Here is an 18,420-nt window from a genome sequence, read left to right as displayed (position 1 = left end):
GAAACTGCGTGTAATTGTGATGGAGAATAGTGTTATGTGTGGTAAGTGAATTGCAGGGATGTTGGGGACAGTACAAACATCCAGTCCCCGAGCCAGGGGAATGAACCATTTTCACTTTAAAATCTCCAACACACCCATGGGAATCGAACCCGGAGTCCTCTGAACCGAAGGCGACTATGCTCTTCATTCAGCCAAGGAGCCGGATGTTAGACACGCTTTTGTTATTAAAGGAAATCTAAATCATACTGCACGTATAGATAAATGTTGTCCAGAAAATTGGAGACATCCTGGATGTACCAGTGCATCCGGGCAGCATCGACACGATTCACAGGGTTTCTTCTTTCAACAAAAACAGTGTGAAGCCCGTAATCGTCAGATTTGTCCAACGCTCGAAAAGGGATGATCTTTTGAAATCAGCAAGACGCCAGAAGATCCTAACATCTTCTCTCCTAGGCCTTGGTTGTCCAAAAGTCAATATATACTTGAACGAACACCTTACGCCCTACAATGAGTCTCTCTTCAAGAAGGCTCGTGATGCTAGGACAAAGGGAATTGAACGTGCATTTGTGAGACAAGGGAGGATTCTGGCAAAAATCTCTGCCACCCCCCTCGGAAGTGTTTACAATAAAATGTGAAGACGATATTGAAAAATTGATTAGGCTCGCAGCATCTAGGCCTAAATGAGCGGTCAGTCTTCACAGTTTCCTCGTTATGTTTTATATTTATGTATGTTTCTCTTCCCTTCATTTAAACTACACTAATGACAGAAAGACAATGGAACACATACTTTCAATATAGTGACTTGGTTACCTCACTTGGAACAATTGCTCCATCCTTGAGAATAATGTATCTCAATTCTCGTAACATATGAAATGGTAAGTTAGACATGATTGCTGATCGCATAGAGTTAATTTAGAATATCGATTTTATAGTTGTTGTCGAAAAATGGTTGTCTGTAAACGGTGATGAGTCTAACTTCTACAATATCACAGATTACGAAGCATTTCATTCCTTTAGAATTCCTTCTGAAAAATCACTTAAGGCTGGGGGAATATCAATTTACGCTAAAAACAAATCGTGGCAATGTAATATCATCTACAATGTCCAAAAGCATCATAATATTCTGGTTTTGGAGATTTCTAAGTGAGAGTGCAGTTATATTATTATAGCTGTTTACAATCCATTTACTCCAAACTGGACACAGCTTTGTGATGACATAGAACTAATACTAAACAAAATAAAACATAGAAATATAATTGTTGTTGGCGACTTTAACATAAATTTACTCTCAAATGCAGTATTAACTGATGAATATAAAATGTTCATGCAGAGCTACGGCCTTAAAAACTGTAACACAATATAGCCTACCAGACTGAGTTCGAATAATCGACCACTTTCTTTGCAGCATAAAACTTAATAACTGGTCTGTAGGTAACATAATTGATGATATGAGTGATAATCTCTTGCTCTTTAGCATAGCCATTTCAAAGACATCTATTTATACACCCAGTGAGTCAAAACTACACTCATATAAACATATAGATTATGAAAGGGCTAGATCATATTTTGAGCAACACCAATTCCAGTGGGTAGATGATGGGGACATAAATGCTTCATATGCTGCTTTAACCAGATACATTCAAAGTAGTCTTGACTATGCATCAACAGTTAGAAAATGTTATCATCAAAATGCAAACACCATTCTGAATGCATGGTGCACACCAGAACTTGGATCACTCTGCAGGCATAAAGCACTTCTCTACAGTAAATTGAGAAAATACCCACACAACGATATAATTAAAGAAGAATATAAAAGTTACTGCAATAGAGTTACAACCCTGGAAAGGACTCTCAAGAAGTCATAATATGGTAATCAATTTAAAAACAATCTACACAACTCTAAACACACCTAGCAACTCATAAATGAAGTTCTTGGTAAACCTTCAAAATCAACAATCAATATTGCTCGTATAAAGCTAGGGAATGCATGTTTCGAAGATAAAAGTGGCATTTTCAATGCCCTGAATAATCATTTTATCTCAGTCCCTGCCACACTATCTTAAAATATTGTTCCACATCCTGAACGTACTGCTACAATCAACAATCATCCTAATACCCTTTTCTTAGAACCATGCTCTCCAGAAGAAGTGTCTGCAATTATCAATTCTCTCAAACATGCTCGCTCAGTTGCTAGTGATGGTATTTCCAGTAAACTTCTCAAAATCTGTAATCGAGCACTCTCTGGTTCAATATCTGAATTTATCAACTGCTTTTTTGCAAAAGGCATTGTCCCTGATTCATTAAAGATCTCTAGGGTGGTTCCTATACCCAAACAGAATGATAAATCCGACCCTGGAAACTACCGACCCATCTCAGTACCACCTGAATTAACTAAAATCTTAGAAACTGTTGTCAAGGTTAGGCTTATTAGTTACCTCGAAGAATACAATTATTTTTCCAGATTTCAATATGGCTTCAGAGTAAAGGATGGGATGAATCCTGCCTTAACGGACATTATAATTGAGCTTCAAAATTGTATTGATGAAGGTTACAAGACTGCTGGGTTGTTAATTGATTTAAAAAAGGCTTTTGATACTGTTAGCCATGAACGTATGATATATAAACTGGAAAAGGCAGGTGTGAGGGGTCCCTCACTGCTCTGGTTTAAGGATTTCTTATCAAATCGACAATAATATGTTCAGATTGGCATGAATAAAAGTGAACTACAAAAGATCTCCTTTGGTGTACCACGAGGTTCCATATTGGGTCCAATTTTGTTTCTCATATATATTAATGATATAGCCCCGTGTTCTTTTAAGGGTAAAATATCACTTCTGGAGATGATACTTCACTGTTCTATTCATCAAATTCTGAAGATGAAATAGTTTTAGATATCCAGCATGACTTTCATATCTTAGATCTTCTAACAGCCAATTACTCAAAAACTGTCTGTATGATGTTCGATAAATCACAAAATCACCTAAATGCAACTACAAATATAGTATTTGGCATTACTAAGTTGCAATGGGTTAAAGAAGTTAAATATCTTGGACTAATAATTGATAGCGCTCTCTCCTTGACACCTCATATATTAAACGTAAAAAAGAAATCTCTGTCTTGGTTGGTGTCATTAGCAAGATTAAGTACCTACTAACAATTGACACTCTTCGTCTAATTTATTTCACAATGATACAAACTCGACTTTCTTACTTGTATTTCATTTGGGGCAAAGCAACCCAAAATAATTTAAATACTTTGGAGGTCTTACAAAACAGGGTTATTAGATTTGTGTATGGATTTCATCAAGTATATTCTCGAAATAAAATGTACTCTGAAACAAATATATTACCTCTTAATAAATTAATCTCATTAAATGCGTCACTTCTTATTCATAAAGTCTTGCATAATAAAATGTGCACCAACTCTGAATTTCCTAAAGTCACTAACATCAATTCATATAAAACAAGGCAAAAAAGTAAATTACATGTTCATAAAAATTATACAAGGTTTGGCACTAGGAGAGTGCAACACTTACTAATATCTGAATATAACAGCATTCCTGACAATATAGCAATCATCTCTAAAACTGTGCCATTTCGTAATAAGCTTAAGAAGTACCTGTTAGGCACTATAAATATGTAACAGTTATTTCTCTTGTATTTTTATATCCAAAAACACCTTAAAATTTCAAAAAGTTCTTTCTCCTGTATTGTTACTCTGAAAAAACTGAAATGTCGTATGGCTTTTAGTGCCGGGATATCCCAGGACGAGTTCGACTCGCCAGGTGCAGGTCTTTCTATTTGACTCCCGTAGGCGACCTGCGCGTCGTGATGAGGATGAAATGATGATGAAGACAACACATATACCCAGCCCCCGTGCCACTGGAATTAACCAATTAAGCTTAAAATCCCCGACCTGGCCGGAAATCGAACCCGGGACCCTCTGAACCGAAGGCCAGTACGCTGACCGTTCAGCCAACGAGTCGAATTGTTACTCTGATAATAATCCACTTAATAGAATCCTCTCCATTAGGTAAATAGTGATACTTCAAGCATATGTAAAACCACTATAATTACTCCTTCACTTTTAGACCTTATGTGTTAATCCGCCATTGTTGTGATAATCTATGTATTGTTCCTCTTGACAGAGCTCTTGCTCTCTGGAACCCTATTTATCAATAAAATAAAAAAAATAAAATACCTTTTCTGCCTCCTTTTGTGTATGTATGGCCTTTCCGCGCTGTCTTCAAATACAAGGAATGTGGCTTCACTGCAACACGTACATAGCCTGGCTCACATTCAATAGGTGGACACGGTGGTGGTGTGGGTTTCTCTGGTGCTGGTGAAACTGTAGTTTCTGTAAGTAGATTGGAATATGACATGACCAATACATGCGACGTGTTCGTATGGAAGTCACAATAATTTCATTACAAGTACATTCTAAGAGATTAATTATATTAAATATTAATCATAGTAAAACACATTGCTCATTTTTGCACCACAGAGCACTTGACATCACTCACGAGGGACACCTTTGACCTCGAACGCTCGAAACCGCAAGAAACCATGCTTAGAATAACAAGCAATCATAAACAAAACAGTCGTGTGCGTCATTTCCATGCAAAACGTTGCATTCTACCTCCAGTAACATTTTAATAGAGAGAAACAAAGTAACAATATATCAGTACCATAGGAAGGAAATTATATATAACTTAATGGCGTCAGTGTATCATTACATTTTCAACCAGCAGCGCCAAAAACTCTCTGCTTAAAGTACTTATAATAGAGCAAAACACACATATACACCAGAACCACACACCTGAATGTGCTTATATTAGTCCTTAAAGAGCAGATGCGGGATTTCGATGAATGGTTAAAACAAAGTGGGAGAGAACAATGTGCACACCTCACTAAATAAACGTTATCACATTCCAAATCACTTTCGCATTCACGCAGTCCAATATCAAAAGCCACACTAATTACATTTTGAAAAGATGATGTTGGTATGTCAATGTCATAACCTGTCTTTCGCCAAGCATATTGCAACATAGGCCTTTCCGTAGGTAAAGCAAATTGACTGTAAATCACAGAGTGAAGTTTCACGATGAAATAACGATCATGTACCTTCTCTTGTGGTTTGGCACCTTGTAGTCTTAAAAAATGAGTAATCCTTCTGATATATACTGCCGAAAGGAGTACACGTCAAGGAATTGGCAATATTTTTTTTTTGTTTTCGGTGGCAATATCTTCAGCGTAACATCTTTGTTTGGAAAACTTGCATCTAGAAGGGTACGATACGTATGACATGTCCAGGAAACACACAACAATAGGCTCTTTTCAATTGTTACATGTTCTCCAAGGACTGAAGTTAGAAAACGTTTCATATGTTCTTTACCAATTTTTCCACTTTTGCTTGCCTCCACATGAAAGGTTTCGTAGACAGGCTGTTTCAAGTTTCTTTAAAATATTTGGACCGAAAGTGCCTTGTGTCTCTTGAAAACAGATGTACAACTTGTTTGCTAGTCTGCCTGCCAATGATAAAGCCACATCAATTGTGTAGCTGTGGGTAGAGCTATGTACAGACTGCAACACACTACCTGCAGCTTTCTCTCCTCTGTAGGACAGTGTTGATGCTGAAGACATTTCATACTGGAATTGACTTTGGTCACTGTTCCAAACATTACCTTTCTCCACACCCCCTTCTGTTATAACCATGTTCACTTCTTCCACAAACTGTTCTGCCTTCTGACGTATAATATTATCGCCTTCTATGTCCTTACGTGTGAGAACGGTAGTAATATGCTATGATGAAATGCCATATTCAGCCTTCAGATGGTCGGTAAAGAAAATGGAAGCTTTGAAATTGACCAAGCCAACCATTTTAGCCCTTTACAGCGCTTCATTAGCTTGCTATAGGAATTGAAGCCACTATTGTAGTAGTCTTCATAAATGTTCTCTCGTACGCTGTTATCAATATCTTTCAATACACTGGACCTCGTCTTTTTTGGGTGGAGAGAGTTCGTACTCACTTTCACTTGACTGTTCCTGTTGCTCTGGAGATGAACGTCGTGTACTGCTTGAAGAGACACCTTCAGATTCAGGTTCCTCGTGTCCTTCAAAATCCGTATAACTATCCAGTGTAACGTCGTGTATTTCTGTATCATAGCCATTATATTTCTGAATTATAATATTATATCCGCGAACTCCGTATCCTCGGCCCCGATGTCATTTCCATATTCACCGCGTCGCAACTCGGTCCCTAATATTTGGACCACATGCGTAGGATTATTTCTCTTCATGATATCACTGCACTGTACACAGGTTACACAGTAACTCGCTTGCTTACACTCCAAGAGACAAATACGCACTGCAGCTATACCACTCAGGCAACTGGACCACTGGTTAGTGCAACTACACCATGCCACCGTTTAGCGGCGCTAGCAGAAAAGTGCTTTTTTTTTTTTTTTTTGCTTTACGTCGCACCGACACAGATAGGTCTTATGGCGATGAAGGGACAGGAAAGACCTAGGAATAAGAAGGAAGCGGCCGTGGCCTTAATTAAGGTACAGCCCCGGCATTTGACTGGTGTGAAAATGGGAAACCATGGAAAACCATCTTCAGGGCTGTCGACAGCGGGATTCGAACCCACTATCTCCCGGATGCGAGCTCAGCAAAAAAGTGCGGAGTATTGCATGGAAATGAAGCACACCACTGTTTTGTTTATGATTGCTTGTTATTCTAAGCATGGTTTCGTGTGGTTCCGAGCGTTCGAGGTCAAAGTTGTCCCTTGTCAGAATGAACGAAGTAGAAGGGAGCTTTCAAAATTTCACTCTTATCCTTATGGAGGGGTTTGCTGCTAAGGTATTGTATACTTAACTGATGTATACGTTCGATTCTCTATTATTAGATATTTTTACTGTGACTGGTAATGACCAAATATTGGAATTATGCAATTGTTGTGTGTGATTTGTAATATCTGTGAAGATTTCAGCCATTTACTCAATGTCATGCTTACGTAATATGCTTTCGTATTTTATGCCATGGAATGTGATGAGACTTCCTCAATGACACAACAACATTTCATTGCCGTATTTGTTGAGGACTGGACGAAATTATACTCCGAAAATTGCCCATTCGTTATTTTTAATTACAGACATAGATGGCAGTGAGGTAGTGTATTGTGAAAATTGACATGAAGTCACCAAATGGTATCGCCACATCCCAACAAAATAACTTCACGAGCTGTTTGAGGATATGTTATTATTATTATTATTATTATTATTATTATTATTATTATTATTATTATTACACCTTCTTTCTTTCTTTCTTTCTTTCTTTCTTTCTTTCTTTCTTTCTTTCTTTCTTTCTTTCTTAATCTGTTTATCCTCCAGGGTTAGTTTTCCCCCGGACTGAGCGACCACTACCGCCTCAAGGGCAGTGTCCTGGAGCGTGAGACATTTGGTCGTGGGATACAACTGGGGAGGATGACCAGTACCTCGCCCAGGTGAGGACCTGCTATGATGAACAGGGGCCTTATCGGGGGATGGGAAGATTGGAAGGGATAGACAAGGAAGAGGGAAGGAGGCGGCCGTAAGTTAGGTACCATTTGCCTGGAGGAGAAGAGAGAAACCATGGAAAACCACTTAGAGGATGGCTGATGGGGAATCGAACCCACATCTACTCATTTGACCTTCCGAGGCTGAGTGGACATCGTTCCAGCCCTCGTATCACTTTTCAAATTTCTTGGCAGAGCCGGGAATCGAACCCGGGCCTCCGGAGGTGGCAGCTAATCACGCTAACCACTACACCACAGAGGCGCACATTATTATTATTATTATTATTATTATTATTATTATTATTATTATTATTATTATTATTATTATTATTATTATTATGAATTTCAGACCAATGTCACTCCTGTGCCATCTATATAAATTTTTTGAAAGAATGCTTCTGAACCGTATAACACCAGTGGTCGAACCACTTCTAATTCCAGAGCAGGCTGGATTTAGACCAGGAAGGAACTGCTGTACACAGATCCTTAATCTGACACAGCACATAGAAGATGGATTTCAGCGTGTTGATATTACTGGAGTGGCTTTTGTTGATCTCTCTTCAGCATATAATATTGTACAACACCAGATAGTTCTAAGGAAGTTTTACCATCTTACTATGGATTTAAGGCTCACAACGATTATTGCCACGCTGTTGCAGAACCGACGTTTCTTTGTTGAATTCCAAGGACAGCGGAGTAGATGGAGAATACAGAAGAACGGTCTCCCACAAGACAGTGTCCTAGCACCAATGTTATTTAACATATATACCAACGACCAACCTCTTCCACCTCAAACAAGGAGCTTCCTGTACGGAGGTGACCTGGCCCTGGCAACTCAGAGTAAAAACTTCGAGCAAGTGGAACAAAACCTTACTGCTGCTTTGAAGATGCTCTCAGATTATTATGAGGAAAATCACCTCAAGCCAAACCCATCGAAATCTAATGTGTGCGCCTTTCATTTAAGAACAAAGAAGCCCCGCGGAAGCTGCGTGTGAATTGGAAAGGAATGGAGCTGGAACACAGCAATACTCCAGTTTACCTTGGTGTTACCCTGGATCGTTCGCTGACCTTCACCACACACTGCACCAAACTCAAGGCAAAAGTTTCATCACGAAACTGCCTATTGCGTACGGTAACTGGTTCTGGATGGGGTGCCCATCCCCAGAGAGTAAGGACAATTGCCCTACACTCTGCTACTCTGCTGCTGAATATGCTAGTCCCGTGTGGTACAAATCAGCTCACGCAAAGAAAGTCGACATTGTCTTGAATCAAACCTGCAGGCTAAACACTGACTGTTTAAAACCAACACCCACACAGAAGTTGTATTCACTTGCAGGTATAGCCCCACCTGATATCAGACGTGAAGTGTCCGCTAATATTGAGAGACAAAAGGTTTGCAGCATCTCAGCCCATCCCCTTCATGAATATCAGTCACCACCAGCTCGACTGAAGTCCAGGAAGAGTTTTCTACAGGTCTTCTATTCCACTTGATTCTGACCCCCAAAAAAGGCCAGGATGAAGCTATGGAAACAAAGGTACCCAGATCATCCGGAACGTGTTGAAACTGAAGAAAAGTTGCCACCTGGTCACGAAGAGGGATGGAGTATATGGAAGTCGTTAAACAGACTGCGGACCGGCGTTGCAAGATCTAAGGACAATCTTGTGAAATGGGGCACCGTGCATGGTGGGGACTCTTTGTGCGAATGTGGAGAGGAACACCCTTCTAGGCATCTCTTGCACTGTCGTCTATGCCCAGATTCATGTACAGGGTTGAAATTGGCACTGGCTGGAAATAATGCCATCAATGTAGCCAAATACTGGTCACAACTTGTGTAAATAATGTATATATAGTGCAGATATGTTCATTGATGTTTATGTATGTTCTTCCGTCCGCCTCTGTGGTGTAGTGGTTAGTGTGATTAGCTGCCTCCCCCGGAGGCCCGAGTTCGTTTCCCTGCTCTGCCACGAAGTTTGAAAAGTGGTACGAGGGCTGGAACGGGGTCCACTCAGCCTCGGGAGGTCAACTGAGTAGAGGTGGGTTCGATACCCACCTCAGCCATCCTCGAAGTGGTTTTCCGTGGTTTCCCACTTCTCCTGCAGGCAAATGCCAATAGTGAACTGTAGATCCATATTTCCTCGCACCATCAAATGCGATATTACATACTCTTTTATAGTTTGTAGTTGCGACAGTCTATTTCCTTTGAAACGAGCAACTGCTCCCCGTTTCCCAGACACATAATTTAGAATTAATGTGCAATTTGATTTACTTTTGATGCACTTATAGCGCTTTATTAGTTTGCTGTAGGTATTGAAGCCACGATTGTAGTAGTCTTCATAAATGTTCTCTCGTACGCTGTCATCAATATCTTTCAATACACTTGACAGAGCTCTTGCTCTCTGGAACCCTATTTATCATCAAAATAAAATAAATAAAATACCTTTTCTGGCTCCTTTTGTGTATGTATGACCTTTCCGCGCTGTCTTCAAATACGAGGAATGTGGCTTCACTGCAACACGTATATAGCCTGGAGGGTAAGGGGATTAAGAAAGAAAGAAAGAAAGAAAGAATTTATGTTCTTCCATTTGTTATACTTCATATGCAAATTTGTCAAGTGCTTCATTCACAACCATATACGATTAATTTGTTCATGTACATTTTTCATATTCAGTACATATATTCAGTATCTCTTTCTTGTATATATTGGTACCTCTGACACGAATAAATAAATAAATAAATAAATAAATAAATAAATAAATAAATAAATAAATAAATAAATAAATAAATAATATTATTGTTGTTATTAAATACTGATGCATACTAAGTAACTAGTACGTAGGCCTGCCTTCGACAGTCAAAATAGTGAATTGTAATTTTTAATATTTAAATAAACATGTTAAAGTTTCTTATGAATAACCTGGCCCACACATTGTCAACAGTCGTAATTACTACGGTAGATGACTACTTCCATCAAAATGACAGTCTTACCTCGTTGAGTAAGAGGTACTTAAATGAGAAAGGACCAAACATACGGAATTCCGCTTTGCCGGAATCATACCTTTACTATGAAAATATCTGCAACGAAACCTTCAAGATCGAAATTTATTAGATGCCACGCCACGAACTGAATCGTAAAAGTTCTATCTCATGGAGGTAATGTCTGATAATAATGCTATTGGCGTTAAGTCCCACTAACCACTTTTACGGTTTTCGGAAACGCCGAGGTGCCGGAATTTAATTCCGCAGGAGTAAATGTACCGACGCGAGGCTGAAGTATTTCAGCACCTTCGAATACTACCGGACTGAGCCAGGATCTGCCAAGTTTGGGTCAGAAGGCCAGCGCCTCAACCGTCTGAGCTAGGGATGGGCATGAGCGCAGCTCGAGCGGCTCGAATTGATGACGTCACTGCTCGATCTAGGTCGAGCAGTACTCGAGCAGGAGTATGGCCTGCCATCTATGAGTGATTACCTTGTACTAAACCAGATGAGTGGCAATCTTCTTTGCTTTTTTAATACTACAGTAATGAAATGAAACCAGTGTGTGTACAGGAACACAACTGAACAAACTATATCCTCACCCGGCAATTTCAGAAATAGCTTGTTACATTTCGTACCATGAAAATATTTATAATGATAACGCCTTAACATTATTAACGGAATACATTGAATCCCTTACACAACATAGGAGTATATGGATTATATGGTTGTTATCCTAGAGTAATAGCATCACACCTCACGCAACTCGAAAGTTGTCTGCCCTATTCTCTGCGCATCTCCAATTAATTTTTTTTTCGGCCTGGTGGCTCACCAACTCTAACTTTGTTGCCTCGCCGAACCCAAAAAAGGATATCAGGCTGACACCAAGATGGTAGTCGGCCTCCCCACTCTATATGTCTGTCTCGCCAGGAATGTCAATCCAGCTATCCCCGAAGAAGAAACTGAAGCAGAACTCCGTACGATTGGCATCCACCATGCCATACGATCTTCCGCCGGCCCAGGACCTTCAACTGATGTGCTACACTATACTCCATCTGCCGATCACTCCTGGAACGCTGTTGATAATGGCGTTTATATCCAAGGCAGGCTCCATCGCGTAGAAGACGTTCCGGTAACAACTACATCAGCCCTGCCAACTGCCTATACCACAGCCGAGCCTACAACTACGCCATCACAGGGACCACCACAACTACAGACTTCGTCACATTTATACACCCCTCCCTTTACCACCACCACGACCACCACCGTCACATCGACCACTCCGACATCTACCCTCCGTACTTCCCAGATCGCTGTTACAACAGTTGTCCCATGCCACCCACCTTCACTAATGACCTCTTCACTCCTCACTTCCCCCATCCCTCCACATCCCTATGTATTTCCTGGAACAACGAATACTGCAGTCGACGCACCGCCTTCGCCAGCTTCACCCAGAACAGCAGCCTCCGCAACATCATCGACCTCGCAACCACCAACAACTTCTCACAGAATGTCCAGCTGTGTCATCCGTGGAGTGGACCCGGCTCTCTCCGAAAGGACCATACTTCACCAACTACAAGCTGAAGACATCCCAGTCCGCCGAGTCTTCCGCATCAAAAATGCAACAGGGCCAACATTCATGGTACGCATCCACGTCCCGAGCGCCATAGATGTTCAACACCTCATCGACCACGGAGCTTACATATTTGGCAAATGTCATAGAGTAGAACCGTCCATCTCCCCCCCCCCCCCCAATTCTGCCAGACATCCCACCAACAATTCTCCCCGCCACCCCCAGGCAGCCAACTTCTCACCTCGTCAATCTGTCAGTCCACCTCCTCACCCATATAGCTTCTTTCATTACCCACCTCCGCCACTCGAGATCATCCGGTACTTAATATCTTCCCTTCATAATCTCACTACGTCCTTACACCTTCTCACCTTTCAATACTATCCTAGTAATCCTCTCTAAATTTCAATCCTAGCGAAAATCCCCTAAAATTCGCATATCCGTAGCCCACCTCATTAAATTTGTCACATCACTCTTCCCATCTCACTCATTCCTTGTTCCTCACAGTTCTCTTCGTTTCCCTTGGCCCGAGCGAGCGCGTCACGCTCTAAGGGGCCCGCCTCGCCCTCCCGGCGAGGAACGAAAACCAGTAAAGTAAGTAAGTAGTAATAGTATCGCCTGAGAAATGATACGGCGTAATATGTAAGTAAGTCCGCCTCTGTGGAGTAGTGGTTAGCGTGATTAGCCGCCACCCCCAGAGGTCCGGGTTCGATTCCCGGCTCTGCCACGAAATTTGAAAAGTGGTACGAGGGCTGGAACGGGGTCCACTCAGCCTCGGGAGGTCAACTGAGTAGAGGTGGGTTCGATTCCCACCTCAGCCATCCTCGAAGTGATTTTCCGTGGTTTTCCATTTTCACACCAGGCAAATGCTGGGGCTGTAGCTTAGTTAAGGCTACGGCCGCTTCCTTCCCACTCCTAACACCTTTCCTATCCCATCGTCGCCATAACACCTATCTGTGTCGGTGCGACGTAAAACCAATAGCAAAAAACCCAGTTATATTATATCGGACGCAGGACTTCGGGTCTGTTCACATTGTTTTATTATGTAGGAGAAATAGTGAATATAGCATTATAATAAAACTGAACAGAATATATTATTAAAATACATACAATGTTCAGAAGAACCAAAAATGGAAGTAGCGACCAAGTAACGAAAGGAAAACCACACAAATACTATCACTATGCAGAGCTCATCGCCATGTCGAGCAGTCACTTCCATTTGATAAAAAAAAAGTAATTCCGGGCATATATGGATTTAATAAACTGATGCGTCCACTTTGACTTACGGTACGTATGTATTTCTGTAGAATGGACGCTATCGCTAATGACTCTACTTCTACTCTACGCGTAGTGCCGGAAGGTGAATATCAACGTGAATGAGTGCAGACGGAATTGTGGCTCGAGCCCTAACACACACTCCTGCCTAGGGCACATGCAAGCCTACGTCACGAGGGAATTCCGTGTTGCTCGATCTGGCTCGACCACGCTCGACACACCAGTTCGTGACGTCAGCACTCGAGCCTGCTCGAGCAGGCGATCGAGTGGCCCATCCCTAGTCTGAGCCACTCAACCCGGGGGAGGAAATGTCGTTCCATACGCCAGAATGATGAAGATTTACTCACGTCACTGATAGAAGGTAATTTTTTTCTAAACTGTTCAAATATTATGGTCATCGTTGTATCATTCTTGTAACCTATATCTGGTGCCAATTTCATCCCCCTAAACGTTCTCTTTCTTTCTTTCTTTCTTAATCTGCTTACTCTCCAGGGTTGGCTTTTTCCCTCGGACTCAGCGAGGGATCCCACCTCTACCGCCTCAAGGGCAGTGTTCTGGAGCGTGAGACTTTGGGTCGGGGGATACAATTGGAAAGTATGACAAGTACCTCTGCCAGGTGGCCTCACCTGCTATGCTGAACAGGGGCCTTGTGGAGGGATGGGAAGATTGGACGGGACAAGAAAGGAAGAGGGAAGGAAGCGGCTGTCGCCTTAAGTTAGGTACCATCCTGGCATTTGCCTGGAGGAGAAGTGGGAAACCACGGAAAACCACTTCCAGGATGGCTGAAGTGGGAATCGAACCCACCTCTACTCAGTTGACCTACCGAGGCTGAGTGGACCCCCGTTCCAGCCCTCGTACCACTTTTCAAATTTGTGGCAGAGCCGGGAATCGAACCCGGGCCTCCGGGGGTGGCAGCTAATCACACTAACCACTACACCAAAGAGGCGGACAGGTTGGTAGTACTACATCACAAAAACACACTGGCAAAGTAGTAGCGCGCAACTCTCAAACATTTTCGTAAAAAAGCTATTTTGAAAATGTCGAATAAAGTGACACTGTGGCGCGGTGGTCGAGTGGTTAAGGTTCTCCACTTCAGTTATGAAGATGGCGAGTTCGAGTGACGCTGCTACCAGCTTTTTACCCCCTTTTTCCCCTTTTTTAATCTATTAAATTTTTTTCTTCTTCTTCTTCTCCTTTAACTGTTTACACTCCAGGGTCGGTTTTCCCCTCGGACTCAGCGAGGGATCCCACCTCTACCCCCTCAAGGGCAGTGTCCTGGAGCTTCAGACTCTGGGTCGGGGATACAACTGGGGAGGATGACCAGTACCCCACCCAGGCGGCCTCATCTGCTATGCTGAATAGGGGCCTTGCAAGGGGATAAGAAGATTGTAAGGGATAGACACGGAAGAGGGAAGGAAGCGGCCGTGACCTTAAGTTAGATACCATCCCGGCATTTGCCTGGAGGAGAAGTGGGAAACCACGGAAAACCACATCCAGGATGGCTGAGATGGGAATCGAATCCACCTCTACTCATCTGACCTCTCGAGGCTGAGTGGACCCTGTTCCAGCCCTCGTACCATTTTTCAAATTTCGTGGCAGAGTCGGGAATCGAACCCGGGCCTCCGGGGGTGGCAGCTATTCACACTAACCACTAAACCACAGAGGCGCACCCCTAAACGTTCTCAATTTCTTAATGTCACTGTGGAAGGTGACACGAACGAGCACGGCTGCCTTAACGTGTTTCTGCTCAGGGTGGACCTAGTTGGCCGTGCTCAGAGATTCGCAATTCGAATTCATGCTGATACAAAATGCTATGCAGAGCTGTGCGCGTCAACATGGCGAAGACGATACAATCATTTCATTGAATGAAACTTATTTTTCTTTAAAAGGTTCAATAATCGTTTTCGTGAGAATTTCATAGTACTTTTCTCGTAAAGGAGAGATAATAAGCTATAGTATATCTGGTGGCAATTTCAACCCTCGAAACGTTTCCATTTTCTCAATGAGAGACAGATATAGGGGTTATACAGTATTTATGGATGATGGTAATATTCTACAGTCAATAACGTGTACAGTGTAAAGGCAGATGAGTTATATTGGAGATAGTTCGTGTAGGGTTGTGTAAGTTAAGGCGCAAGTTTTAAATCGTGAACAAGAGAATTTTCTTTCATACAACTGCAGTAAGACCCTCAAAGTTTTCTAAATGGAGACCGTCTCCTGCGTTGAAGAGGAAACCGGTTTTTGACTTTCAAAATATTTATTTAATAAGGGGAAGTTAGTCAAATTTATTAGGTATGTTTCCAGAACATGTTAATAAAACATTTTTTCTTTAAACTGTTCAAATATTACGTTCAGCATTGTATCGCTCTTGTTGCCTACATCTCGTGCCCATGTCAGTTCCTCATTCAAAAGGGAATTCCCCATACTTGGTTCTTTCTCAATTACAGTAAGTGTCTCCCTCGCAGTGTCGTGATACTGTCATTTTGATGTATGTAGTAACAATGACGTCGTCTGCCTTAGTAATTATCACTGTTCAAACTGTGTAAGTTGTATCATAAGTTATCACTGGTTTCTATGTAGCATTTTATTTACAATTGTAAAGAAATGGAGGTCCTACCTTTAATAGTTTGTTCGTATTTCTGTAAAAACGTAACTGTCGGAAATACACAGTTCAAAAAAATTAGCGGAGCATGTTTTGTAACGTCTGGTATGTGAACGCTAATTGCTAGATGGGGTTCCAATGGTCGTACAGCATACCTTGAGACCTTAGCTACTCAGGGTATGTCAAATCGAAGTTATAGGCCTACTCTATCTGTAGGCGTAGCCATGCATTTTACTGTCAGGTGACCCCTCAAAACAAAGTGAATAGCGGTGCGTCCGTGTGTCGTTGTGAGGTACACAGACTACTGCGGTCATTTGAGCACGTTGTACGTCAACCAGCACATCCCAGGAGACATATTAACGAGGTTCAAGTCGCAAGGGGCGTCACTTTGATCCAGGAAGGATGGACTTTTCGTCGTGTTGCTGTGGATCTCAATGTCTCTCCGTCAGTCATTCAACGCTTGTGGAATCACTACAATGAGGCAGGCCAGTTCACAAAGAGGGTTGGACAAGGCTGTGGATGCATGACAACCCCACAGGATGACCGATATCTGACCATCTGTGCGTTGAGGCGTCGTTCAGCAACTGCCAGAGAACTGCAACAAGACGTCAGGATGCTCACTGGAGTCACGGTGCCTGAACAGACAGTAAGGAACAGGTTAAGAGAAGTGTCCTTACGACCCAGAGGTCCTGTGCGGGTGCTCCGTTTAATGTAGCAATATCGTGCAGCTCACTTTCTGTTTGTCCCTACCCACGTCAACTGGCAACTTCGCCAATGGAGACCTATGTTGTTCACAGATGAGTCCAGATTTTCCCTGACACAGCGTGATGGACGTCAACGTGTACGGAGACGCCATGGTGAGCAGTGCATGCCATATGTCCAGGAAGGCGACCGATTCGGACAAGGCTCTGTGATGCTGTGGGGTGGCAACAGTATTGATGGCCGTAAGATTCTTGTCGTCGGCCGCGGTAATCTTACCGCTGCGCGGTGCATCGAGCAGATACTGCTACAGCATGTGTTGGTTGCTGCATACGGCGTTGGCCCTGAATTCGTACTCATTCAGGACAGCACCGCGCATCACCAGAGCTGTCTTGCGAGAACTTGACATTCAAGAAATGGAATGGCCATCAGTGAGTCCCGACCTTAATGCCATCGAGCATGTAGGCTTGACATAAGTATTCGTGGGCGTCCTTTTCCACTACAGACTCTTCAAGACCTCGAACAGGCTCTCATTAAAGAATGGGACTTGATACCGCAACGTCCGCAACGTGACCTCCGTCGACTTATACGCAGCAAGCCACATAGGTGCCAAGCTGTGATAAATGCTCGTGGAGGACATGCACCATACTGAAGCTCTCCAACTGTAATAAAAATCCACCCTGGTGAACTATTATCACTTTGTTTTCGCCCCTATTTGGACATTTCCGTTTGTGTTCTGAAAATGAACGCGAATACATCGATGTTTTTTTGTATACTGCAAAGCTAAAGAATAAAGGTTTAGTTGGTAATATACTTGGGTGTGAGGTATTTTGTGGAGCACGGCATACGTTCAAAAACATGTTTCCCTAATTTTTTGAATTGTGCATATTCTATAGTCAACATTTAATATAATGAAGAATGTTCAACAAAACAAACTGATATTGATCAGAAATTAGTATCTCAAACTACTTTATTCTTCTAAGACATTTGTTGCGGTCCAATTGCACATAGACCCCTCATGTATTTATGGTCATTTCAGTCATATTATAGAGTTCATTATACAAGGATAAATGCATTTTTTATTCAAAATCTGGGGGTATTTTAATATTATTGGGCAGTACTACCAATGATTACTTACCTATGCTTGTGGTTGTAACGCAGTTGCGCTCATCATCTGGGCAATGTTCTACTCCATCACACCATAAAGACTCATTGATACAAATATTGGTTGTCGGACACAAAACAGTATCTTCTGGGCAAGGTTTACATGTACACTCACAGGAAGGAGAAAACATTCTTCGTAGACCCTGAAAGTATATTTGTGTACCATTTATAACATGCAACAGAAGTCTGCAGATAATGATTATAAAGTTGTAATTGAGGATTTTTTCCTTACCTTCTCACAAGGTTTGCAGTCAATCTTGTTACAGTCAGGAATACCATTCAGTTTACACACGCACCTGTCACAGTTCTCAGTGTGGAATGCAACACCTACATCATACCTGTTAAAAGAAAGAAATCGGCTTTTCTTTATTATCCTGAACATTTTCCTCTCGTTTTCAGGTTATTTTCTTGTCACTTTGTCATTGCATACCAATATCAGAATCAATGTATCGTAGTGCAGTTCATATTTGTTTCAGCAATGCAGGTTAAGGTTGCTGTCTACCATCATATATAGCTTTGAGAATGATCTAAGATAAATAAGAATCAAGGAGATTAAAACTATTCTACCTATTCGATTGGAGG

The 18,420-nt window shown here is 41.9% G+C and overlaps 1 protein-coding gene across 1 annotated transcript in view; it reads right to left on the bottom strand.

Annotated features, from left to right (window-relative positions):
- Hml (Hemolectin) overlaps positions 1–18,420 on the bottom strand; it is a 586,263-nt gene that overhangs the window by 330,178 nt on the left and 237,665 nt on the right. The window contains exons 50-52 of the mRNA XM_068226073.1: positions 18,071–18,176; positions 17,813–17,981; positions 4,201–4,356 (exon numbers count right to left, since the gene is read on the bottom strand). Coding sequence (XP_068082174.1) covers positions 4,201–4,356; positions 17,813–17,981; positions 18,071–18,176 — 431 coding nt within the window. The remainder of the gene's footprint in view (positions 1–4,200; positions 4,357–17,812; positions 17,982–18,070; positions 18,177–18,420) is intronic.

Source organism: Anabrus simplex, chromosome 2, assembly GCF_040414725.1.
Source record: "Anabrus simplex isolate iqAnaSimp1 chromosome 2, ASM4041472v1, whole genome shotgun sequence".
Lineage (NCBI taxonomy): Eukaryota > Metazoa > Arthropoda > Insecta > Orthoptera > Tettigoniidae > Anabrus > Anabrus simplex.
The sequence above is the reverse complement of the archived record's forward strand: the minus strand, read 5'-3'. Positions and strand labels throughout refer to the sequence as shown.